Source organism: Bombyx mandarina, chromosome 01 (genome assembly GCF_030267445.1).
Source record: "Bombyx mandarina strain Sakado chromosome 01, ASM3026744v2".
Taxonomy (NCBI): domain Eukaryota; kingdom Metazoa; phylum Arthropoda; class Insecta; order Lepidoptera; family Bombycidae; genus Bombyx; species Bombyx mandarina.
Window position 1 is genome coordinate 3811766 of NC_143208.1, and position 26896 is coordinate 3838661.

At 37.8% G+C, this 26896-nt stretch overlaps 1 protein-coding gene across 1 annotated transcript in view; it reads left to right on the forward strand.

The window, feature by feature from the left end:
• Window positions 1–26896, forward strand: part of fw (CUB and Sushi multiple domains furrowed) — a 114476-nt gene that overhangs the window by 75071 nt on the left and 12509 nt on the right. The window contains exons 2-7 of the mRNA XM_028178793.2: window positions 4947–5126; window positions 6633–6842; window positions 10628–10723; window positions 20433–20555; window positions 20875–21038; window positions 23572–23698. Of these exons, the coding sequence (XP_028034594.2) occupies window positions 4947–5126; window positions 6633–6842; window positions 10628–10723; window positions 20433–20555; window positions 20875–21038; window positions 23572–23698 (900 nt within the window). The remainder of the gene's footprint in view (window positions 1–4946; window positions 5127–6632; window positions 6843–10627; window positions 10724–20432; window positions 20556–20874; window positions 21039–23571; window positions 23699–26896) is intronic.

Consider the following 26896-nt stretch of genomic DNA (forward strand, 5'->3'; position numbering starts at 1 on the left):
GAACTCATGAAGAGGCAAAGGGGGGAAAGTGAAGCGCTTAGTGCAGAGCACATCTCTCCCATCACCCTCCCCCTCGGGACGCCGGACCGGCGGTCGTCGGCGCCACGACCACCAGCCCTCTCGGTCGGCAGGCTATCCGAAGCCCGCCTAGATGGCGCCGGTTAGAGTGAGCTATCCTACGGAATACCCCGCTGGACCAGAACCAGCGTGGGTCGAGGATAGCCGGCCTTCCATCATCCGGATGCTCTTGCGTAAAACGCGTGCAGAGTACCTTGCACGTCGTCTTCTTAGGCCCCCCTCGCCGGTCCCCAGACCGACATGTGAGGAGGACCCGAAATACTTAGAGGGCCAGGGCTTGGGCGAGGTCCGCCTCCCTGGCCCCCAACTTTAATTAGCCTTGCCTTGTTTAGAAATAATACAAAGTAAAATATGCAATAAATAATAGTTTAAAAAAACTAACAATATACGCTTTCATAGAAAATCCAACTAAAATATAGAAACTAAATTTTCATAAATTTGAATTAAAAATAGTGTAAGAAAATATGATTTTATTGTAAAAAAAGCTAGGGGTGCTTTTCAGGATATTATTTAAATAACCCTTCTACTCATATCTGTTCATAAAATATTTATAACTACTGATACCATGCACCCCATAAATTTATTAAAATTTATTTTCTATTTTTTAGTTGTATTTTTTATAAAAGCGTATTTTGTTAGTTTTTTCAAACTATTATTTATTTTAATTTTTTAGTGGAATTTCAATCCTTTCAATATATTTTTTTTCAATATTTTTTTTAAATATTTAGTTGTCATCGGTCCTTAATAAGTATACCAAAATTCGAGTGAATCCGAAGTTTTGAAGGGGGTCAAAATCATGTCCAAAAATTCCGTTACAAACATACATACGTCTGAATCTAATAAAAGCATATTAAAAATAGAAGAAATCATCCTAGTATGGACTGAACAGAATGAGTCAACAATAGAAACACAAGCGATCATCTATAGGAGGGGTGGCCAGCCCGTAGATCGCGATCGACCGGTTGATCGTGGCTATAAGTTCAGTCGATCGTGGCAAGACAAAAAATATAAATACATAGAACAGACTACGCAACGTAATCACCAATTGCTGCACGCATCATCTTCATCTAGTATCATTTGTTAATAACCATTACGTCACATTATTTATCCTCTCTTCCACACAATAGTTTTCTTTTATTATATAATTTCAAGTTTATTTTAATATTTTTAATAAAAGAAAATATACCACTTATTTGTATACTAAACTTATTTGTATGCACATTGTTTCATTAAAATTTTAAGAAATGTCATTGGTAGAACGCAGTGTTTCGTCAGTAGACAATAGATCTTGGTTCTAATCAAGTTGGCCACCTGGTTGGTCATCTATAGATCCAGTGCGAGAGTAAATTGTTTACAAATTACGAGAATTCTCGTATTTAATTTCACATCTTCCTTCTGTTCTCGCAAAACAATACCGATTATATTGACTGTTACGTTTGTTTGTTATTTCTCTGTCTTGTTTTAGCTACGTACCTATTGAGAAATTGATATGATCATTATATATTAAAATCTATTCACTTAAAGCAGCGTTTCCCAAAGTGGGCGATAGCGCCCCCTTGTGGGCGCTGCAGGCCTAAAGAGGGGCGGTAAGAGACTCAGGAAAAAAATGGGGGGGTTGTGTAGAGGCTCTCAGGCTAGAGGCTGTCTCTCAAGACGATTTGTAATTTCATCTAGGAGGGCTCTTAGACTCCGACTGAGCTATCGCTATAGTAGTATTCAAGCAGATGAAAAAATGGGGGCGCTAAAAACATAATTTATTCTCAAAGTGGGCAGTAGACAAAATAAGTTTGGGAGCCCCTGACTTAAAGCCTGAGACTTCTTTAATATAGTTTTTGTTTTTCACAAATCGATTTCAAGCAGCACCTATACTAATTATTATTATTATAGTATGCGCTCGTGCATGGGTGCATACTACTATTTTTTTGACATATTTCCCGTCAAGGAAATGACTCTATAGAGCGACTTGTCGTTCAGGGCAAATTAGAAGGCACCAGACCGCGTGGAAGATTGCCCATGCGATAGACGGACCAAGTCAAGTCGACATTTGGCGGTTGTTTGCATGAGTATACCAGACTCATCTCAAACCGGGAGGTGTGGCGATTACTCGTGAGGCGCATAACATCTGCCCACAGCAATCATAGCGAATGACGACCACGACCGCTCTGACAAAAGTGATACGACAAAGAATATATACTAATTTATTTTAAGTTCTTTAACAACGAAACGACATTGAACTTCTGGGAATAGTTCGAAAATTTGTATGTGAAACTGTTATTGTCCGCCATAAATTTCTTTGCCGAGCTTTAAAAGTAATATATTATTGTAATAACTTCATCATACCTAAAAGGTCTAAGAGGATTTATTCGGTACTTTTTGGTATAATATATGTACAAACCAACATAGAACAGTGGAATGAAGAATAAAGAAATTATAATGAGTAAAGGACTAGCGCTAAAGACGCGAAGTGACGAATTAAAAGCATGGAACTACTTTTTTTTTCTTAAGATGGGTGGACGAGCTCACAACCCACCTGGTGTTAAGTGGTTACTGGAGCCCATAGACATCTACAACGTAAATTAGGCATTAAGTCCGCCAATGTAAATTTTACATGAAGTGTAATAAATAAATAAATAAATGCGCCACCCACATTGAGATATAAGTTTTAAGATCTCAGTATAGTTACAACGGCTGTTCCACCCTTCAAACCGAAACGCATTACTGCTTCACGGTAGAAATAAGCAGGGCGGTGGTACCTACCTGCGCGGACTCACAAGAGGTCCTACCACCAGTAATTACGCAAATTAGAATTTTTTGCGGGTTTGATTTTTATTACACGATGTTATTCCTTCACCGTGGAAGTCAATCGTGAGCATTTGTTGAGTACGTAATTGATTTGAAAAATTGGTACCCGCCTGGGATCGAACACTGGGAGCATCGCTCAACACAAGTGCACCGGACGTCTTCAACTTATAAATAATTCTTAAGTTGTCAAAATACTCTGACCATATGAATAAAATAAAAAAACTGAGTTGAATAAACTGAGTAATGCTCAAACCAATTTAATTCGAATAGAAGGCTGAATTAATAAAAACAAAAAAAAACTCTTTGTTCCTTGACTTATTCAAACTTACTTGCATATTTCGTTCAAAAATATAAAATTAAAGTAGTTTTGGCATTTGCGTCGACTGCAAACGAGAAAATGAGAAATAGCATAGTTTATATTTGCTACATATTATTTTATGTTGAACTTTTCCTCGGCTTTCGCTTATTGGCAGTATTGGCTTTAAGGAATCAACACAGTATGCTCTACAACATAGTATTTTGCTCTACCGCCGTAAATTAATGTCGGATACTCCTCTTATAGTTCGCCTTTATAGTATTAATAGTATTAGTCTTGATACTTGAGGAACCTGCATACAAGGAAAGCGCAAACTTTGAGAATTCATCCAAAACAAAAACAAATTAGGAAACCAAGTCTTCTCCAACAACGCTAGAATGTAAGGAAACTATAATAATACAACAATGTAGAACCCCGTGTAATGTAGCGTGTTCCGCATTCGAGATCAAATTGTATTAAGTCTTGCTTTGACTTCGTTATTGAGTTATTTCGAAGCGCTTGTTGGCGTTTCGGTTTATATAGAATTTATTTTTATTTTTATTCCATATCGGGGGTTGAATGAGCTCGCGATTTGTCTAGCGCTTAGTGGTTACTGGAGTCCATGGGCATAACAACGTAAATAGCGCAAAATACCTTGAGACATGAGTTCTGTGTATCAGTTAAATAGGCTGTCCGAGACTTCAAACAAACAATTGAGCACGAACAGAAAAGTAATATTATATTATACATATTATATTTTATCATATACTACTAGCTGACCACGCAAACGTTGTTTTGTAATATATAAGATTTCTAGGGAATTTCTAAAGTAGAAAAAAAAACGAAGTTATTGTAAGTGTGTAAGGATGAAGGCTATGCTCGACTTCTGCGAGTGCACCATCTCGCAGAAGGAGGCGGCGGGGCGAGTGAGGCAAAGCTCTCCTCACTACGCAGAAACCCGCCGCCGCCGAGCAGGGGGTCGGGACCGGGGTCGTATCCGTGACCTGGCCCCCTAAGAGCTAGGGGTCCCACCCGTTTTGTGCGGGGAGAGACCCAGACGTGGAAGCCGGGTGATGGTAGACCGCGTTCCCCCGACCGCTCTGGGGGAAGGTGTAACGCGGCGTCATCAAGGCGGGCTCTCGGCCCGCTGAACGAGGGAGCCGGTGGTCGTGTCGCTGGCGGCCGCCGGTCTGGCGTCCGTGGGACGGTGGGATGGATGTAATGTGCTCTGCGTCAACCCTGTCCCGCCGTCTCAATAGCCCCGACTGGGCTCCGGCCCGGTCCGAGGTAGGGCGCCGGTTGTGAGCGGCAGGAGTTTTTAGTGAGGTTCAACTCCCACATACCCTACCTGTCGCGCGGGTGGGGAGCCGGCGATTTTCTCCTGTGGAAAAAAAAAAAAAAAGTGTGTAAGGATGTGGTAAATGAGTGAAAGAGTCATGTAGCGCTGTGAAAGATGAGGAAATATAAAAATAACAAAACCTCATTCAGCCACATATTACCTTCTTACAACAAAAATAAAAATTGTCCAAAAAATAATAAATAAATGTTAGGGGTGGACAACCCCTATCATTTAGAGGTATAAAAAATAGATAGTAGCCGATTCTCAGAACTACTAAATATGCATATAAAATTTAACAAAAAATCGGGCAAACCGTTTCAAAGGAGTATGGTAACTAACATTGTGTGACACGAGAATTTTATATATAAGATAATAATAATATTTAAAAATTACGCTTTTTTTTTCATATTCAATATTTTTTCGTTGTTTCAGAGCGTCGCTGTGGTCATCCTGCGGTACCACCGAACGCAAGAGTATCAATACCCGATGAAGAAAACATCGTTGCTGGAACCATAGCCGTCTATGAATGCGACGAAGGATATGAACTGTTTGGAGCTCGCCAGAGGGAGTGCACCTTAAGAGGAGACTGGACCCTAGAACCGCCTTTCTGTGGTAAGACAGAATTCTCTATAAACATCTGACGTAATCATTCCAATGCTATACGTATCGTCTTCTCGCATTAAAACTGTATAATCTCAAAACTTACTAATTTTACAGGAGAGTGTTTTAAAGGTTTAACATGTGATATTTTCAATATTAATCATCTTTGCAACATTAATTTTTTATTTTTTACTAGTTACATTGTCTGTCTTTTAAAGTGAGATAAAATTATGTATTAATTTTGTTAATAGTAATCAAAACATAGGTAAACTAATAAATAAAAATTAAAACTAACTAAACTACGCTCTTTTGGCAGTATTTATGAGATAAATACCGAAAAATATAAGAAAGAAACCGGAGTAGAGTTCATCCATACTACCTGGAGCCACTGCGGTCATCCACAGTGCGTTTCCAGAGATCTTTTTCGCCACGTACCATCCGGCTATGGAATGAGCTCCTCCACGGTGTTTCCCGAGCGCTATGACATGTCCTTCTTCAAACGAGGCTTTTGGAGAGTATTAAGCGGTAGGCAGCGGCTTGGTTCTGCCCCTGGCATTGCTGAAGTCCATGGGCGACGGTAACCACTCACCATCAGGTGGGCCGTATGCTCGTCTGACTACAAGGGCAATAAAAAAAAAAAAAACTGGTGATGATACCAAATGATTCCGAATATTAACTCAATTTCGAATATTTTTGGAAATTGTACACTTTTAATGCGAAAAGGCGATATGTGGTAAGCCATGCTGTAAGCGTTCCTTTGAATTTTAGCAGAGAAAGTCGAACAAACTTAATCACTTTCGCTTACTAGCACTTCCTTTAATGATATGATTTAGGAGATTAACATGAATTGAGAATTTACAATTTTTTTACTAGTGGTAGGACCTCTTCTGAGTCCGCGCGGTTAGGTACTACCGCCCTGCCTATTTCTGCCGTGAAGCAGTAATGCGTTTCGGTCTAAAGGGTAGGGCAGCCGTTGTAACTATACTGAGATCTTACAACTTATATCTCAAGGTGGGTGGCGCATTTAAGTTGTAGATGTCTATGGGCTCTAGTAACCACTTAACACCAGGTGGGCTGTGAGCTCGTCCACCCATCTAAGCTATAAAAAAACAACGGAAAAAAACTGATCTGCGTGCGGTCTCGTAATGAAAAGTAAAAGAAAGCGACACTCTTAATCAATTTAACCTTCGATTTCATAACACAACGTTTTGAGGTAATCCAAAACACGGCTGCTGTATAATAGTTTCGCGCCTCATACCACACATATATTATGACTAATAACTTGTCTTACGACCGACAATCGGTGGTGATTTAAAAATGACATTGCATCAACCCCGATAGACGACAAACATCATTTAAATGCATGAAAACAGTTTGCATACAAAATTGATTCCAACGGAATGCTCTATTTATATTCAAATATGAATGAGCCAACTGAAAATCAATACGTGCTAACCTCATCAACGAGTATATAGCATTAACCCTGAAATAAAACTTTATCGTGCGTAAATTTTTCAGGAACGAATGTGGCCTTCAGGAAACCTGCCAATCAGTCTACAACGGTTCGAGGAGGTGCAGCAGCTAATGGCAACGATGGAGAGAAAACCACTGAGCATGACCGCAAGAGGTGCACGGAGACACAGCGAGAAGCGTCTCCGTGGTGGCAAGTTGATCTCCTCAGGCATTATGCTATCAAGGTCGTCAGGGTCACCACACGAGGCTGCTGTGGTAAGTCCAAACGATATAATAATAATAGGGATTTAAAAAGAAAAGGGCCAGTGCATGTCGAATTACGCATATTTGAAATTCAAAATTGACGTGTGCATATCCCGCCTATGATAATTACCGTTAACTAGATGTCCCGCAGTAGTCGAAATTCGACTATAACTAATTGGAATTGTATGTTTGTAGACTATTATGATTGTATTTTATACTTCTATAATCACAAATTTCACCACTATAAAAATATTAACAAAGACAAACAATATTTAATCTATTCTCAATTTGACAACAGACGCCAAGAACAAAAGTTTGACAATAAATAGTATGCATGCGTGTGTGCGTCAAATACATGGTATGTAGTGTGTGTAATGTTTTCTTTATTGATTTAATGTATCTTTTATGCATTATTTTGAAAAAATATTAGTATTGTGCACTTTTTCTCTATATTCTCTATAATTGTGAGAAATTTCATACTCCTCCGTCCGCGCAATTTTCGTAAAAAGGGGTACAAAGTTTTTGCTTCACGTATTATTACCGTTAATAACTGATCATAGGGGGCCGTAAGCATCGTAAAAATCACAATGAAACTAACTAATATGTATAATTTGAAAACTGTTAAAGCGTTCTTGTAAACCAAACTAGTTAGAAAAAAAATATTGTTTTAATTAACCGACCAAAGTATTATACATACTAATAATAATATTGTATCGTTATTGGTCCTTGATACGCGTGAGAATTTTCAAGGTAATTAATTGAAAGTTTTGAATTTGGTGAAGATTATATTAAAATATAGATCACGTTAACGGGATTGTGTTGTAAATACCTAAAGTCATATCTGTTAAAAACAATGGGTAATGAAAATTGTCAATTATATGAATTTGGGTGATAACTGATGCGAATATCGATGACGAAGATTTTTGTGATATCACGTAGCGCATTTATTGATATGTAACCTTGGTCACACTTTCTCTATAGATACCATATTTGTAGAATGATGACGTCATAGCGTAAGTCGCTAGCGTTGGTCATCTATATATTAATACGTGAAGCAAAAACTTTGTATCCCTTTGTACGAAGATTTCGCGGACGGAGGAGTGTGAAATTTTCCACACTTATAGAGAATATAGAGAAGAAATGCACAATGCTAATATTTTTTTTAAATAATGCATAAAAGATACATTAAATCAATAAAGAAAACATTACACACACTACATACCATGTATTTGACGCACACACGCATGCATACTATTATGCATATTATCAAACTTTTGTTCTTGACGTCTGTTGTCAAATTGAGATTAAATATTGTTTGTCTTTGTTAATATTTTTTATAGTGTAGTCTTGACAAAATTTGTGATTATAGAAGTTTATAATACAATCATAATAGTGTACAAACTTACCATTCCAATTAATTATAGTCGAATTTCGACTACTGCAGGACCACTAGTACCTACTAATAATTCGGTAAAGAAAATCATAAGGTATCGTTATGTTACTAAATAACAATTTGAACACAAGGGCTTTAATACATCTCGTGTAATGATGTATCTTTATCTACATAGCAACTAGCTGTCATACGCGACTTCACCCGCGCGGTCAAGGAAAAATGTTAATGTAGTTTCTAGTGGGAATACGATTTTTTTTTTCTGAATAAAAAGTAATCACATCAGTCTGTTGCTTCGTTTGAATATTACAGAAGGACAATTTTTTTTTATAGCTTAGATGAATGGACGCGCTCACAGCCCACCTGGTGTTAAGTGGTTACTGGAGCCCACAGACATCTACAATGTAAATGCGCCACTCATATTAATATATAAGTTCTACGGTCTCAGTATAGTTACAACGGCTGCCCCATCCTTCAAACCGAAACGCATTACTGCTTCACGGCAGAAATAGGCGGGGTAGTGGTACCTACCCGTGCGGACTCGCAAGAGGTCCCACCACCAGTAATTACGCAAATTATAATTTTGCGGGTTTGATTTTTATTACGTATTTCATTAGAAAAACTGGTACCCGCCTGCGGGATTTGAACACCGGTGCATCGCTAGATACGAATGTACCGGACGTCTTATCCTTAATGCCACGACGACCATCCTTTGGGCCACGACGACTATCCTTTAGGCCACGACGAATCATAAATCATATAGAGGTTACATACTTATGTAATTCCATTTGTAACGGTCGAATAGTCCGTCAGTGGTCAGTGATCACAGTTTGCCAACGTGCGTTTGTCGTGCCCCTTTCGCAACGAGAGTCGCTCTGCTGTGACTTACTTGTAACGGTTCGTTATTTCGATATCGTACGCTGTATGCACAGTGTTACTTTAATTTTCAGTGAAATGAATTATCCCGTATCTGACGTGTTAATACGTGACGAAAAAACTTTTTATCACTTTTTACGAAAATTGAAACATATGAAGGTGGGTGGCGCGTCTACGTTGTAGATGTCTATGGGCTCCAGTAACCACTTAACACCAGGTGGGCTGTGAGCACGTCCACCAATCAAAGCAATAAAAAAAAAACGTAAGAGCTGGTGAAGCCTTAAACTTTTACTGTGTATCGGTTACTGTGTATCGATATTTGAATTTGCAAGCCGCGATTGCAAGAGCACACTTTAAATACGCTGCTACATATAAGTACTGAACGCATAACAAAAATAATTAAATTAACAAAAACTAATTTCTAAAAAAACATATCTGGTACTATCCGATTTGGTTGACATCATCATCATCCTCATCATCATCATCAGCCTTTATCTGCCCACTGCTGGACATAGGCCTTCCCCAATGCCTTCCACATAATGCGATCCTTCCGCATCCAACGACTTCCCACTGTGCCATCATCGAGTCACATTTATTCAGAGATTTGTATTTAATATTATATCTATACTAATATTATAAAGAGGAAAGATTTGTTTGTTTGTTTGTTTGTATTGTATAGGCTCCGAAACTACTAAGCCGATTTGAAAAATTTCTTCACTGTTTGGAAGCTACACTATTGCCGAGTGACATAGGCTATAATATTTTTTGAAAAAATTTAGGGATCCTTACTAAAACTCTAATAACGTAACCCAAGGTGTAAAAAAATGATCTAAAATATTCTTTACATTGCGTGCCCTGCGAAAAGTATTGATGATAGAATAAAATAATGTACTACGACTTTGTAAAACACATTATTATTTACAAAACGTGTCGTGACAGCATATGTCTAACTATTATAGTTATGCCGCAATAAGCGTTATTTTATTGAAAAAAAATAAAACGTCAAATGTCATTAAAAATTTTGTTACGGACCCGAGCGGAGCCGGAGCGGGCCGCTAGTATTATACAAAGAGAAAATTACCAACATACAAACACTGTCCAGAAATGCTTGTTTGGAATACGAGAAATCTGAACCCGATATCTTTTAGCTATTTAGGAATACATACGTTCCTAAGCCATTCATTCGACTAAAATAAAACATGATACAGTTATTGCTCACACTCCTTAGAAGGTTACAAAGTACGGCTCACGTATCGAGGAATTAACAATAGATTGTGGAGCATGACCTGGTTTTTACTTGTACATTATATTTATAGCGCACAAACTACAAACAACTTCTGCTCCCAAATCGCCATTATTTACTAGAAAAACATAGAAAACGCTAAAACATTGAATTATTTCTTTCACAACATTCAAATAAGAGAACTCAAAATTAAGCCCTCTGTGAATTTTGTTTTAGTTGTACATATTTTTTTAATATAGAAAAATTTGAACAAATAGTTCCTTTGTCTAACCATATCATAATTTACAGGCCATCAACCTCTTCAAGAGTTGGAGATCAGAGTCGGAAACAGCAGTTCTGACCTCCAGCGGAACCCTCTATGTGCCTGGTTTCCTGGAACTATTGGTAAGTCATAAAATACAAATGAATATATAATATTATTCTTGAATTTTTTAATGACCAGACAGCCCTTATTGCTATCATCACATAATATCACAACGAGTTTCAGGGTAATTAATATAACAGCTGTTGCATATTTCTAAACAGAATACATGGCGCGCTTACGTTGTAGAAGTCTATGGGCTCCAGTAACTGGGGTATGAACTCATCCACCCATCTAAGCTATAAAAAAAAAGTACGTGTTTCATTAGGAAAATTGGTATCAGCCTACGGGATTCGAACACCGTTGCATTACTAGATACAAATGCACCGAAGGTCTTATCCTTCAGGCCACGACGACTTCAATACTACGTCTTTTTTTTAATATATCTTAATATATTTGTACTTATACATCTCGATATTTAGATCACGTCTCCCAGCCGAGCTGTCTTTACATCTCTAATTGAATGATTGCAGTAGGTTAATTGATATTGATTCATAGCAAAATCGATTAAAACAGAACAATTACGTTACGACAGTAACAAACGTATTGTTCGCAATTACATAATTACCTTATATTATGCATGTTTGCTGAACTAAGCTAAGTCAGTTGCAGGCAATAGTTTCAATCAAGCTGTGAATCGAGCAACAGCTATTCAATGAATTGCTTGAAACAATATTGAACTAGATATTCTATATCGAGTGTACCACACATTATAGTCCGAAGGTATTGGGTACTACATAACACCGTTTCCGATAATGTTATGTGAATGAAATATATTAATAACATATATTCCAATGAGTCTATTACAGCTATAAATTAGCCTTTTGATTCAAATTTAATAACAATACAAGCTTTTTGTTTGTATGATGCAATGGTGTATTTGCCAAATTAATTGAAGCATTGGTGTTGTGAGGTTTATATGAATACTTTGATTATTCCTAATTTAACGTATAGGTACCTGAAGAGTATTTTCTAGTCGTGATATGAAAAATGTTACTCTGTTCATAAACACAATTCACGGTCATAGAAATGAAGCAATTTTAGGATTCTCGTTTAACGATCATCGGTGACCATGGCCCGATACCCTATAAAAGTTCCAGAGAAACTGTAAACAATTATTGTTGCAAGATCTCAACTGGATTATTTTTATGGAGCTCTAATCTGGTGATGGTACTAACGAGATGTAAATCGATTGTGATCTAGTTTCTAGCTGATGCATACTACTTGCGTGTAATGTAAACATGGTTCAAATTTTAATCGGTTTCGTAATATAACTTCGCGCAAAGCTTTTGAATACAAACTTGTATAGTTTGATGTTTTCTTTGTTACATTTACAAAATAAAAAGGGACTTTGCGTGTTTTTATTGTATAGATCGGTCAAATGTTAAGTTGTTACCAGAGCCCCTGGTCATCACTCGAATGCGCGTTAACGAAACGCATTTACGAGGCACTATAAATACTTCTGTCACCAGTTGAGTTTTAGGAGTTGAGTTCAGCTTAGTTTAATTGCCGCAGGATTTTTAATCGCTCCCCACACGCATACTTTTTTTTTTTTTTTTACTACGTATGCTGATAGCCTTGAGAGGCTATTTCAGCTTCACCCTAACGTTAGTAGGTGAGCTCGCGGGGCTCAACCGGAGAGTTGCTAACACTGACCCTAGCAAGAGCAGTGCTTCGCAGAATCTACCACCGGATCGGAAACGCGACCCACTGAGAAGATCCGGCGAGAAACTCAGTGGGCTGTGTCTATGGGTAAACACACGCATACGGTTCACATATCAAGTTCATGCAAATATAATTTCTAGTATTGTCACTAATAAATGAGCCGTTTTTCTTTATAAGCCATTAAATAGTACCTAAGTAATTCAAACGACAACTATGCAAATATGTAGAGATATGTACTTAAACCTAAAGCGTACGACAACTTTCGAATGAATATTTATGTAAATAAAAACGGCCGGTATCCACATTTGTCGAAGCCGCGGAACGGTACGGGGCGTCGTTGTCGCGATTAAATGCATCTCCCTACCCGTTTCTGCATTAACAGTGTTACCACAACAATGTACGGAATTTATGGAAAATTTAACAAAAAAACAAAAATCACTCGTCCGGCAGAAAATGGGCTATTTTTAAAAATAACTCTTCTAAAAATTATTTAAATCTACACTACTAACTTAGCGTTCTTCTTACATATATAACTAGTCAGGTCATAAGTATTGTCACACAGTAAAAGCTTTTTTTTAGAATGCTGGCCACAAAAAAGTTTATTGAATTCGAATTGTTCATGAAAATAAAAATGTATACTTTTAGAATTTTACTCATTTTTAAATATGGAGTGGACGCTCAAAGAAGACCGTGTTGCAGTAATTGCGTTGCATCGTTGCGGTTACGCGCCAATTCAAATTTTTAACATACTGAAAAATTTGAATATAACCAAAAGATTCGTTTATCGTACCATAAAACGATACAATGAAGACTCTAGTGTAGATGACAGGTCAAGAAGTGGTCGCCCTCGGTCTGTTAGGTCTCCAGCAGTGATAAAAGCTGTGAAGGCGCGAATTCAAAGAAATCCCAAACGTAAGCAGAAACTGTTGGCCCTTCAGATGGGGTTAAGCAGAACCACGGTGAAAAGGGTGTTAAATGAAGACTTAGAGCTTCGGACATATCGAAGAAAAACAGGACATCGTTTGAATGCTTGTCTAATGGACCTGAGACTGAAGAGATGCCGCGCTTTGTTGAAGCGGTACGCGGGAAAAAAATATCGGGAAATTCTTTTTTCGGATGAAAAAATTTTTACCGTAGAAGAGAGCTACAACAAACAAAATGATAAGGTGTACGCACACAGTAGTGAAGAAGCGAGCAACCGTATTCCGCGTGTCCAACGAGGTCATTTTCCATCCTCGCTCATGGTATGGTTGGGAGTTTCTTATTGGGGCTTAACAGAGGTACATTTTTGTGAGAAAGGTGTAAAAACGAATGCAGTTGTGTATCGAAATACAGTTCTGACGAACCTTGTGGAACCTGTTTCTCATACCATGTTCAATAACAGGCACTGGGTATTCCAACAAGATGCGGCGCCAGCTCATAGAGCGAAGAGCACACAAGACTGGCTGGCGGCGCATGAAATTGACTTCATTCGGCACGAAGACTGGCCCTCCTCCAGTCCAGATTTGAATCCGTTAGATTACAAGATATGGCAACACTTGGAGAAAAAGGCGTGCTCAAAGCCTCATCCCAATTTGGAGTCACTCAAGACATCCTTGATTAAGGTAGCCGCCGATATTGACATGGACCTCGTTCGTGCTGCGATAGACGACTGGCCGCGCAGATTGAAGGCCTGTATTCAAAATCACGGAGGTCATTTTGAATAAACTTTAGTGTCATAAGAATCTATGGTTTATTAAGTTCATTTTGGTATAGAATGGTTTACATAATGAATAAACTTGTTTCAATTATTTTACATTAAACATGTGACAGAATTTATGACCTGACTAGGTAATTAAAATCGATTTGCCAGTGGCGTGAACTGAGAATTGAAGCAAAATTTTGAACTTAACATTGTTGGTTTACTTGATAACCGAACCTGGGAATGAGGTGTTTACTCTAGGCCATTTTGGTTTTTATAACTGAATCATTGATTTAAAATATTTAAAAAGAGCACATTACGTATGAAAAAGTCATCTTATAAACTAAGAATGCTAAAGAGACGATGCTCCCACCGGTTCTCAGGAACGCGACTCTATTCGAAATTAGAGGCACGACAATAATCTGAATGTTAATTATAGAATAGGCTTTCTCTCTCTTACTTGTAAAAAGCTTGTAATTACCTTACCATACTATCGACTTTGAAACGTCAGTAAGCAATAAAACGAAAACAAAGCCATAAAGTGTTTAAGTAATTTTGTTGAGGAGCTTTTATATGACATCGGCAACATTGTCGCTGAACGACCAACATTAGAAAGCATGTGAACAAACACGACACATTCAACACTTTCTTCTGATTGATGCACGCTATTTATACAACAACAACAACAAAAAATACAGCTTATAAAGCTGTGCACGTATACTACATCTAGTTTTGTATTTACCTTTAACAAATGTTTTGTTGTAAGCCCGCGCCGAAGTCATTTGAAGAAGCCATTTGTTTCGTTTTCAACCTTAATGCAACATGATTTAGATTTCAAAGTCATGTCACCAGATTTCAGTATTCATTTAAAATTTTTACTATATTATTTATTATTATTTACTTAAGGTTAATTAATCGTAAAAATACAATAATATTTCATTGTATTGTAGCCTAAACGAATTGTTAATTTATTTTTTATTACGCTTAAAACCTTACGGAAAATATTAATATTTTTAATTTGCTAAACAACAACAATAACGGATAAATTACCCAAAATTAAAGTAGTCGGTTTTCAATATGTCAAGATCAAAACACTTAAAGTAAAAAAGGAATGAAATTCCCGAAAAATTTAAACATCTTAACAAAGATTTAGAGGTAGATAAAATTAAAACTACGTTTACGAGTTAACGTCATATTTATTTTCGACTCTTCGACTACTTCGAGTTTTCATGGTAGCAGAAGATAAGTGTTCAATTCGTGAGCAATTGAATATTGTGCTGACCACCGCTAAGCTTAAAAAACATATTGTTAAGGATCTCTAAATCCCCCTCCAAACAAGTTTTTATTCTCGCCCACCACCGAGCTTCACTTCATCGAGCGATCGCGAACGCATATACATCTTTAACGATTACATTATCTACTACAATATTGCACTTCATTATTATTTGTTCTTCAGTTTTCATCTTTTAATAAGCCTGTAAATACGAGCCAAATCGTTTCATTGAAGAGAACAACAAGACATCCAGCACGGAACACATATTAACATTTATTATACATTTATTTTCATTCAGTATTCAAAGAACGAACAGTATCTCGAAAAAAAAAAACATTATCGGATATAATAAAATAATGTAAATCATAAACTTGACTTATGCCTTTAAGGTGATTTTGTTTAAAAGATACAGACTCCGCCTGAAAATACAGTTGGAGCTCCGTGGTGCTCGATCAAATGATTCGAAAAACTCGCATTATATAAACTAGAAATTTACATAATAATTACGTTTCATATTATCATAATTCACGAATAATTTTCCTAGCGTCACGGGCTTTGATCAATTAGTCCAAGAACTCTATTAAAATTGCGTAGCGAGTTTTAAATACAGTTTTTTTTTTTTTTTTCAAAAACGCCGGCTAAGAATAGTTTTATTCTATTTATATTTGGTAACGGGAGCCTTGTAATAAATACCTAATGATTGTGTTTAATTGCCAACGATAAAATCGCTTAGTTAGCATGCACCGACGTTCTTTATTTTATTTTGTTGTTGTTACATTTCGAACGTAAAATCAAATGTCCCTTATATACCGCCCTTCAAACACCAATGTACGACAGTATTTTTTTTTATTAGAGGGTTGGACGAGCTTACAGCCCACCTGGTGTTAAGTGGTTACCGGAGCTCATAGACATCTACATAAATGCGCCACCCACATTGAGATATAAGTTCTAAGATATCAGTATAGTTACAACGGCTGTCCCACCCTTCGAACCGAAACGCATTGCTGCTTCACGGCAGAAATAGCCAGGATGGTGGTATCTACCCGCGCGGATTCACATGAGGTCCTACCACCAGTACTGAAGTTATTTTTTATAAATTTTGTGTTTTCATTTTTATTACACGGTTTTACTTTTTATTACGGTGTTCGTTCATCGTGTAAACGGTGGAAACACGTGGTACGGACGTATTACATTGGTAGAAATGTCTGCGAGATTTGAACGCCGACACATGGGCGTCGGTAAATACGTGTGTCTATATCGGCTTTTTATCCTTTAAGCTACGGACGTTATTAAGTAACATTCAGCTTCTAGCTGCAGACAAAATGAAGTTCACATTACGCGCACATTGATTTGATTACGAATTCAGAAAAGGCTGCTTTTTATTGCTTACACGCATGAACGAGCTCACAGCCCACCTCGTGTAAAGTGGTTACCGGAGCACATAGATCTTAATAACGTGAATGCCGTCAACAATATTGAGACCTAGATTTATGTCTCAGTTTTTTAGCACAACTGATCTATCCTTCAAACCGAAACGCTTTACTGCTTCGCTTCAGAAATAGCCAGGGTGCTATTAGCTACCACGGACAAGCTCTTCTATATGTTTAATTACACTCGGTAGGCAGCGGCTTGGCTCTGCCCCTGGCATTGCTGACGTCCATGAGCGACGGTGATCACTTACCATCAGGTGGGCCGTATGCTCGTCAGTATACAATGGCAATAAAAAAATAAATAAACTTTTCGTTTGTACTACAAATTACACGCGAAACTGGCCCTACCTAGTGAGTTGGCTTTCATGAGTCACTCGGTAACCAAATGGAAGCTTCACAATGTTAGTCAAATAAAATAGCGAAAAGCGAAAAGTGGCTGGCAGCAAATGGATGAGAAAAATGAATACGTACGAACAAGAAGTGACGTAAATTGGGAGAGGACTGTGTCCAGTTGGACTGACTTATGTAATCTATATATTAATATGTGAAGCTGAAACTTTGTACCGCTTTTTACAAAAATTGCACGGACGGAGGAGTATGAAATTTTCCACACTTATAGAGAATATTGAGAAGAAGTGCACAATGAAAATTTTTTTTTTAAATAATGCATAAAAGATAGATTAAATAAATAAAGAAAACTTTACACACACTACCGTGTATTTTACACACACTAATATGTATACTTTATGTTTATTGTCAAACTTTTGTTGCTCTGTTAGTCTGTAGTCAAATTGAGAATAGATTAATATTGTTTATAGTGTAATCTTGGCAAAATCTGTGATTATAGAAGTATAATAGTTTTTGACAATAGAATCATAATAGTGTACAAACATTTGATTTCAATTAATTATAGTCGAAATTAGACTACCGGGGGCCCACTAGTGACAATGAAAATATTTAGCAGAATAGTGTTATTTTGAAAAAGTAACATCCACACTTAGTCGGCTCAGACGAACATATTATTCATGGTAATTTAATGAAGGCAAATACTCTCAAGTATTTTTCAATGACCATGACCAAATTCAGCATGACCAAATAGTATGTATGCGCCGCTAAAAATGTACACACTTCAACAGCATTGAATATTTACGCGTTACGAAATTCTCGATCCCCATTTCCAACGTTTAATAGGTAATTTTAATTGGCGTCGGATATGAAAGATACGATCCATTGTCTTAAAGTTATTATTGTTAAACAAACAAATGTCGAAAGTCACGGAGACTTGCACTTTCTAAAAGACAATTTAACATTATATTTGTACAATAGTTACAACCGTTCTCACGGCTGATAATAGCGTTGCGTATGCCGCGTTGATGGTCCAATCATTTATTCAAACTGTCATGTAATAATGACATTAGAATTCACGATTTGGGTTTTTAAATAAAAAAATAACTTTCAAAGCTAAATCTTCTGTGCGCATTTTTCTAATCACTTTATTCGAGAAAGCCCTTTTTACACGCTTTATATTAGCTTCACTTGTATGTATGTTTGTATGTTTTTTATTCAAAAATACCATATAAGTAAAAAATACCATAATACAATTTGAAGTCGTCGTGACCTAAATGATAAGACGTCCGGTGCATTTGTATCTAGCGATGCACCGGTGTTCGAATCCCACAGGCGGGTACCAATTTTTCTAATGAAACACGTACTTAACAAATGTTCACGATTGACTTCCACGGTGAAGGAATAACATCGTGTAATAAAAATCAAACCCGCAAAATTATAATTTGCGTAATTACTGGTGGTAGGACCTCTTGTGAGTCCGCACGGGTAGGTACCACCGCCCCGCCTATTTCTGCCGTGAAGCAGTAATGCGTTTCGGTTTGAAGGGTGGGGCAGCCGTTGTGACTGTACTGAGACCTTAGAACTTATATCTCAAGGTGTGTGACGCATTTACGTTGTAGATGTCTATGGGCTCCAGTAACCACTTAACATCAAGTGGGCTGTGAGGTCGTCAACACACCTAAGCAATAAAATATAATAAAAAAAACATTTAGAATTATTTACGTAATCTACATCTATATCTAAGAATACTTCATTTAAGTGATATTTATGTAAAGCAATTTAATAGCATCATTCGTTCGTAATTACTCTTCCCGGTACTGAAGCAAAAAAATGAAAAGACACCTACCTGCGCATCGATCGGTCTCTTTTGAGTTTATTGCTATTAGCTATGAATACCTTTCAGATACAATACGTAGCTACCTGCTGTTACGTAATCTAGGCACTCAACCGCAACATGCAAAAGGCTTGACGACAATCGCACGTTAATTCCATGAAAAAGAAAATTAACCCTTCACAGAGACGAGATATTTATATAAACTACTAGCTAACCCGGCAGACTTCGTAGTGCCTCAATCGATAAATAAAATACCTAAACTATTGTATAAAAAATAAACTTAAAACAAACAAAAGGAATCCGTCCGACGGAGGACATATCAAAGGAAAAACAAATTGTTATTTTTATTTAATTCCGAGCATTTTCATATTTATCTACCTTTTAAACCTTCTCTGGACTTCCACAAATAATTCAAGATCAAAATTAGCCAAATCCGTCCAGCTGTTCTCGAGTTTTAGCGAGACTAACGAACAGCAATTCATTTTTATATATATAGGTTAATACTATGATTTTATAATTGTGATACATTTTAACCATTCAATCTCCGGTTTTTTTCATTGTCATTGAATCATTGTCGACTGCTGATGAATGGAACAAAAGACAGAGTAAAGTGTTATGTAAAAATAAACTTTCATTGTTACTTCAAGAGAGGCTAATTACGCACTACGTACAAAATAGAGCGCAAGATAAATTAAAATAGATCCCACGTGAAAACATTGATTTAGTTTTCGATCATTACGTCTATATGAATGCCGTCGCCGCCTTATTCGTTAGGCAGCGGTAGGCAGCGGCTTGGCTCTGCCCCTGGCATTGCTGAAGTCCATGGGCGACGGTAATCACTCACCATCAGGTGGGCCGTATGCTCGTCTGCCTACAAGGGCAATAATAATAAAAAGCAGGTGAATCTCGTATATTCATAATTTTAAGCATAATTTGGGAAACGTGTATGCCTATTTAATGCTAAAACGCATTTTCTGACTAACAAACAGCGAGATATGACTTTCTTTTTCACCTAGTGTTAAATGGTTACTGGAGCCCATAGACATATACAAAGTAAATGCCGCCACCCGCCTTAAGATATGAGTTCTAAGGTCTCAATAAAGTTACAACGACTGCCCCACCCTTCAAACTGAAACGCATTACTGCTTCACGGCAGAAATTGGCAAGGTGATGATACCTATCCGTGCAGTCACAAAAGGTCCTACCACCAGTAATTACGCAAATAATAATTTTGCGGGTTTGATTTTTATTACACGATTTTATTCTTTCACCGTGGAAATCAATCGTGTGCATTTTTAAAGTACGGATTTCTTTAGAAAAATTGGTACCCGCCTCCGGGATTCGAACACCGGTGCATCGCTAGATACGAATGCACCGGACGTCTTATCCTTTAGGCCACGACGACTTCATAACGACTCTTTTTCTTTTATGTCCCCTAACCTAATGAATAAAACCTGTTTTATGTGTATACAATAAAAATCATCGTATCCGATTGTTTTAGACGAAGGCGTTACGAAAACGTTCACGTGCGCTCGACCTCTGATCGGGCAGCACGTGTTTCTGCAACTGGTCGGTGTCGAGGGCTCCTTATCGCTTTGCGAAGTTGAAGTTTTTACAACAGAAGGTAAAACTTGTTTTGAAGACATCAATATTGCTTCTTTCTTCAAAAGCAATCGCGAAAAATTAACCTTATTAATTAAATGTTTTTGCGGTTACGTATAGAAAATTCGTTTCGGTAATAGACTACATTTGAGATTTTGATCCAATGTCTCAACGGAAATTCGTTTACATTTCGATATATATAATTATATACCTAAATGTTTATTGATATGCGAAGCTAGTTAGCAAAGTAACTTCCTGGAATTCACAATTCAAAACAATAAATAAAAGTACTAACGTGTAAAACAACCTTAAAGACTTTAAAGATAATTTTTTAAATCCAGAATTTTCGAACGATCGATGCGCTCCGGCCGGCGCCCCCGCTGACATTGAATTGGCTGCGTTCTCCAGAAACTGTTACGAGTTCAATGTTGCCAGAGGGGGCTCGTTCGACGAAGCCAGGAAGCAATGTCAATCACATGGTGGCGATTTAATACACGGCTTTCAGGTAATTGTAACTTTAGTATACCTACTCATTTAGTTTACAGAATTCCAAATGCTCACCTTATTAGCCATAATCCCGAGAAACGACTTACACGTTAATTACCAATAAATAGAAAAAAAAAAAAAAACTTTTTTTATTGAATTACACCTTTTAGAAAATATATCACCGAGAAGCAAATTCAAATTGTCTCGGCTATAGATTATAGACAATATTGATTTTCGTGGACGTTCTTTACACATACATTTTGAATACATATTAGGTAAAATATGGTCCAAATTAAAATGGTATTTTTGGCCGTCTTGGGTTGTATTATAATGTCTTTCCAAACACAAATGGAGACAATAAAGTTTTTATTTAAGACGAACACAATATATAGAAAGAAGGAGAAAGTAACAAGAAATAGATAGTCCAAGCAACACAAGCAGTACACGAAACAAAAAGCAAAAATTATAAAAGGCGTAGAACAGAAAAGATAACACGGGATGCGCGCTCGCAAGTCAGATTTCGACTTGCGAGCGAGTGTCACCCACAGTATTTAAAACATTAAAATCATACCGAGGAATACGTGGAATACCCACCATAATTGTTGATATTTAGTAATAGACCCGAGTAAGAAATTGTTGAAAAGCTATTCCTCTCATCCAACATCAACGCGCGCATCTGCATGTGAAGAATGAGGTCGATGCTTTCATTCCTGAAAGCGATGCAAGGAAATGGGATCAATGAAACGATGAGTAATTATTGAAGATAAGTACGCTGTAAGAATACCAAAATTAAATTACATTCAACTTAATTGCAACTAATAGAAGGGGTTTGTAATACGGATACAATCGAAGTCTCGGCGTTGTATTGAAATATTATGACGTCAACTGTGGCTATTGACATATTTATTTATTTTATTTATTTTAATTCAATGTATAAACCATAACATTTTGTTGGTAAGTATTACTTAAAATCTATGTTAGTAACTTAAGAATCTAACCTAATAACTATTAGACTATTCATTAAAATGTTTGTTCCAAGTGCCTGCTGCAAAGACTATTAATTAGCAGTCCCTCGATCTTGCTCGATTACATTTTATATATATAACCGGTTATGCGTCGTTATATATATCTTTTTTTATCTCCTTTGTTGCATATTAGAATCGACAGAGTTTACATTACTGATTATTTGTTTGTCAGAGATGAAACAGTTTTAAAAAAACTATTTCAATTAAACAAAGATTCTGTAATTTTTACAACGAGCAAAAAATCTATCGAAAAGCTATCCTAATAAAATTAACTCATATTTATAAACTATGATAGAAGCGAGCAAGCGTCGTGCAAGCGTATAAACCCAAAAAAGCTCTAGTAAGTTTAAATACAGAAAACTATAAAATCACACAATTATTTTTACTGAATGAGTTGCACCTAAATGGTGTCAATTTCGGTTCGGATATGAAATTAAATTGGGTCACATGTGGCTTGGTTCGCTTTGTTGAAGTTGACAGAAAAATTGGTCTATTCTAAGCGAACGGAGGACAGGTACTGCAACATCCCAAATATCTAAAGAGTAAGAAGTACTTGTTAGTCGTCTGTAACCACGAAAACTTAAGTATTTTAAGCAACGTATAAAATTATGTAATCACAATAATAATGGCGAAATCAAATATTAAGCAATAATTTTAATTATAGCTCTATCTCGTGAAATTTTAAAGAATGCTATAAGTGCTTGTATATTAAAATAATTTAGAATAATTTCTATCGCAGAGCAGTCTTTCTTTCCGGTTTTGAAAATTGAGACAGTTGGTATATATACTATACAATTGAGACTTAAATCTCGCGTCTGAAGGTGGTGTTTGGTTTCTTATATTAAAGGTTTGTTAAGTGTTACATGCTACAGGTGTTTCTATGTTGTGGTGTCGGTTGGCTCTTATTGACTATTTTTTTTTATTGCTTAGCTGGTTAGTCGAGCTCTCAGCCCACCTGGTGTAAAGTGGTTACTGGAGCCCATAGACATCCACAACGTAAATGCGCCACCCACCTTGAGATATAAGTTCTAAGGTCTCAAGTATAGTTACAACGGCTGCTCCACCCTCAAACCGAAACGCATTACTGCTTCACGGCAGAAATGGCAGGGTGGTGGTACCCACCCGCGCGGACTCACAAGAGGTCCTACCACCAGTAATTACGCAAATTATAATTTTGCGGGTTTCATTTTTATTACACGATGTTATTCCTTCACCGTGGAAATCAATCGTGAACATTTGTTGAGTACGTATTTCATTAGAAAAATTGGTACCCGCCTGAGATTCGAACACCGGTGCATCGCTCGACACGAATGCACCGGACGTCTTATTTATACGTTAGGCCACGACGACTTCAAAGAGCCAAGCTAAGAGCACATCGATCTAGAATAATAATATGTATGTTGTTGTTTATCATGGCTATATAAGTTATAATAAAAATGTGATTTTAATTTATATTCGATGCTACCAAAATTAGTTGTAATATACTCGTATAGGGTTAGCATTCATTCAAATTGACGGTTGTTTCAGGGTGCCACGTCGAGTTTCCTCACTCAAGAACTGGAGCGTCGTAAAGCACAGTTAAAAACACAGTTGGTCTGGATCGGAGCCGAAAAGGAGCCGGGCCTCACATCTCGAACCTGGCAATGGGTGGATGGTGAGTTTTCTTTTAAATGTAGACACATACTCACCATAAACACCAGGTGGGCTGTGAGCTCGTCCATCTATCTACGCAAAAAAAAAAAAAAAAAAGAAAAAACAGCCTGGACTCGGAGAAATAAGCGCCTTTTTTCCTACATATGCTGATAGCCTTGAGAGGCTATTTCAGCTTCTCCTTGATGTGTAGTGAGCTCACAGGGCTCAAACCGGAAGTGTTGCTAACACTTGTCCTAGCATGAGCAGTGCTTCACAGAATCTACCACCGAATCGGAAACGCGACACACTGAGAAGATACGGCGAGAAACTTAGTGGGCTGTGTCTATAGGTCAATTCGCTCGTCGAGCCCTTCGTCGCAAGCGACTGGTTAAGCAAGGACGGTGACCGGTGCTTGTGGTACCTAAAAGCACCGTTAACGGATCGGGAAGATCCGTAATGACGAGTAAATAAGCGCCGGTGTTAATTTTTTATTTTATACGCAATAACATCAATGCTACCGCTCTCTGTGGAACGTGAATCCGATGAGCCAATTTTTTTCTTGGATCATTTTTTTATTACTTGGATGGTTGGACGAACTCACGGCCCACCTGATGTTACGCGGTTACTGGGCCCATACACATCTACAACGTAAATACCGCCACATACCACATAAACTGAAACATCTTGGTCTAGTTCCGAAAAATACACGTTATTTTACACGATAAAGAATTAATTCCAACTTTATATATTATAAGTACCTACCACTAAAAATTCCACATTATACATTGTATCAGACTACTGTCGTATTTACCTAGGAAACCTATTTTTTTCTTGAAGTTAAAGACCAATTCTATATAAGTTTCTTCTATTTAAAATTAGTTCTTAAAACTGTTTTTTATTCACATTATATATTTTGTTATTTCTAGGTATTTAGTTATAACGATTCCGTAAATAAAAACCTTTTTTTTTTAATCCTATAATACTCCTCAAAATATGACAACAAAGAAATATCTGTATGGAAATGACCATGTCTTCATTCTGAATACGTACGAAATAAGTAAATAAAGTACGAACATTATATGTATATTCGTGAAAGCATTTTGTATTCTGTTCGCTATTCAGTTTAAAATGTTTCACGCTGCATTCAGAGCGTAATCAGAGTAGAGCTACAGCTCTGTTTCTTGATAAATACCAGTTTCATTGTTCGTCTTTGTATTGTCTCGTCCAATAAAAAATAAATAACAGTTTTAAAAAAAACTAACAAAATACGCTTTTATAGAAAATCCAACTTAATAATAGAAAATAAATTTAAATTAAAAATAGTGTAAGAAAAAATTATTTTATTGTAAAAAAAAAGCGTGCGGTGCATGGCATCAGTAGTTATAAACATTTTTGTATATTATATTTTATATTTTATCGTCGTGGCCTTTATCCTTTAGGATAATACGTCCGGTGTATTCGTGTTGAGCGAATCTCAGGCGGGTACCAATTTTTCTAATGAAATACGTACTCAACAAATGTTCACAATTGACTTCCACGGTGAAGGATATTTTTAGTTGAATTTTCTATAAAAGCGTATTTTGTTAGTTTTTTTAAACTATTATCTATTTTTCATTTTTTAGTTTAATTTCAATTTTTTCAATTTTTTTTTCAATTTTTTTTTAAATATTGAATTGTCATCGATAAATGTATCTCTAGTGTACATTAATTTTTCATATGTACCGTCTTTTACAGATTAGATTAAGCCTTTTAAAGTTCAAATATCATTGCAAAGTATTTGCCAGCTTAGGAACACGAGAAAATTGAGGCATCTGATTTCAAATGCAATAGGATCTGTTCGATTTCCATTTGCTATTAGACTCCGGGTTGCTGGTAATCTGTTCAGGAAATTCAAATTGCCTAGTTAATCCCTAGGTCTGTGATAAATCGAAAAAATATTCTTTAGTTTCAATAAATGAAAGAGGTTTTCTTTTTTATCAAATTACATTTATTGCCAGGTTTCCGCTTAAATTTCTACTAGTTCCGACCTTCCTAGACCTTCCTATCCGATATTATATATTTTTTTTACTTTAATAAAATTTACGTGATAAGAATAGCTTTTTTTTTTTTTGGTCAGGAGGAAATCGCCGGACTTCCGCCCTCCACTGGGGATAGAGGGCGGAGCATGTCAGAGTCGAACTGACTAAAACCTCCTGTCGCTCAACAACCAACGTCCAAACCTCGCATGAGACAGAACTCATGAAGAGGCAAAGGGGGGAAAGTGAAGCGTTTAGTGCGGAGCACATCTCTCCCATCACCCTCCTCCTCGGGACGCCGGACCGGCGGTCGTCGGCGCCACGACCACCAGCCCTCTCGGTCGGCAGGCTATCCGAAGCCCGCCTAGATGGCGCCGGTTAGAGTGAGCTATCCTACGGAATACCCCGCTGTGAGGGGGGACCCGAAACACTTAGAGGGCCAGGGCTTGGGCGAGATCCGCCTCCCTGGCCCCCGCTCGACGGCGGCGGGATTGTGCGTCTCTCACGCGCCCCGCCGCCTCCTTCTGCGAGATGGTGCACTCGCAAAAGTCGAGCATCGCCTTCCACGACTTGTCGTCGCCGAGCATCGATGCCACAACACTCGGCAACGACAAGTCGTTTCCTACTTTTGCGACGAGGACACGGCGCCACCCCTCCCATGCGGGGCAGGCGACGAGCGTATGCTCTGCCGTGTCCAAGTCGCAATCACAATGGTGGCACTCTGCCGTCGGCTCGGCTCTGATCCGGTGCAGGAACTCACCGAAGCAACCATGCCCAGTGAGCACCTGCGTGAGCCGGAAAGTGAGGCGTCCTCTGTCACGATTCACCCAATCCACAAGGACCAGGCGAATCGCCTCGACGGCCCTACGACCGGCCGAAGGATCAGCCAGCCGTCTGGACCATGACTCCAGCACGGACCGCCGAGATTCGGCCCTCCGCGCTCTGACCACACTGTGGCTGGGACGCGCCACGCCCCGGGCGCGAAGATCAGCCCGCCACTGATAGTCAGCGGCGAGCGCCTCCGCTTCTAGAGCCCAAGGCGGCGTCCCAGCCAGTACACACGCCGCCTCAAAGGAGATGGTGCGATAACCACGGATGACCCTGACCGCGATGGTGCGACGTGATAAGAATAGCTTACCTATTATGACGGAAATTACAAATACATGCTTTAATCTGATCTATTTTTTACGTGTATATGACGTGTA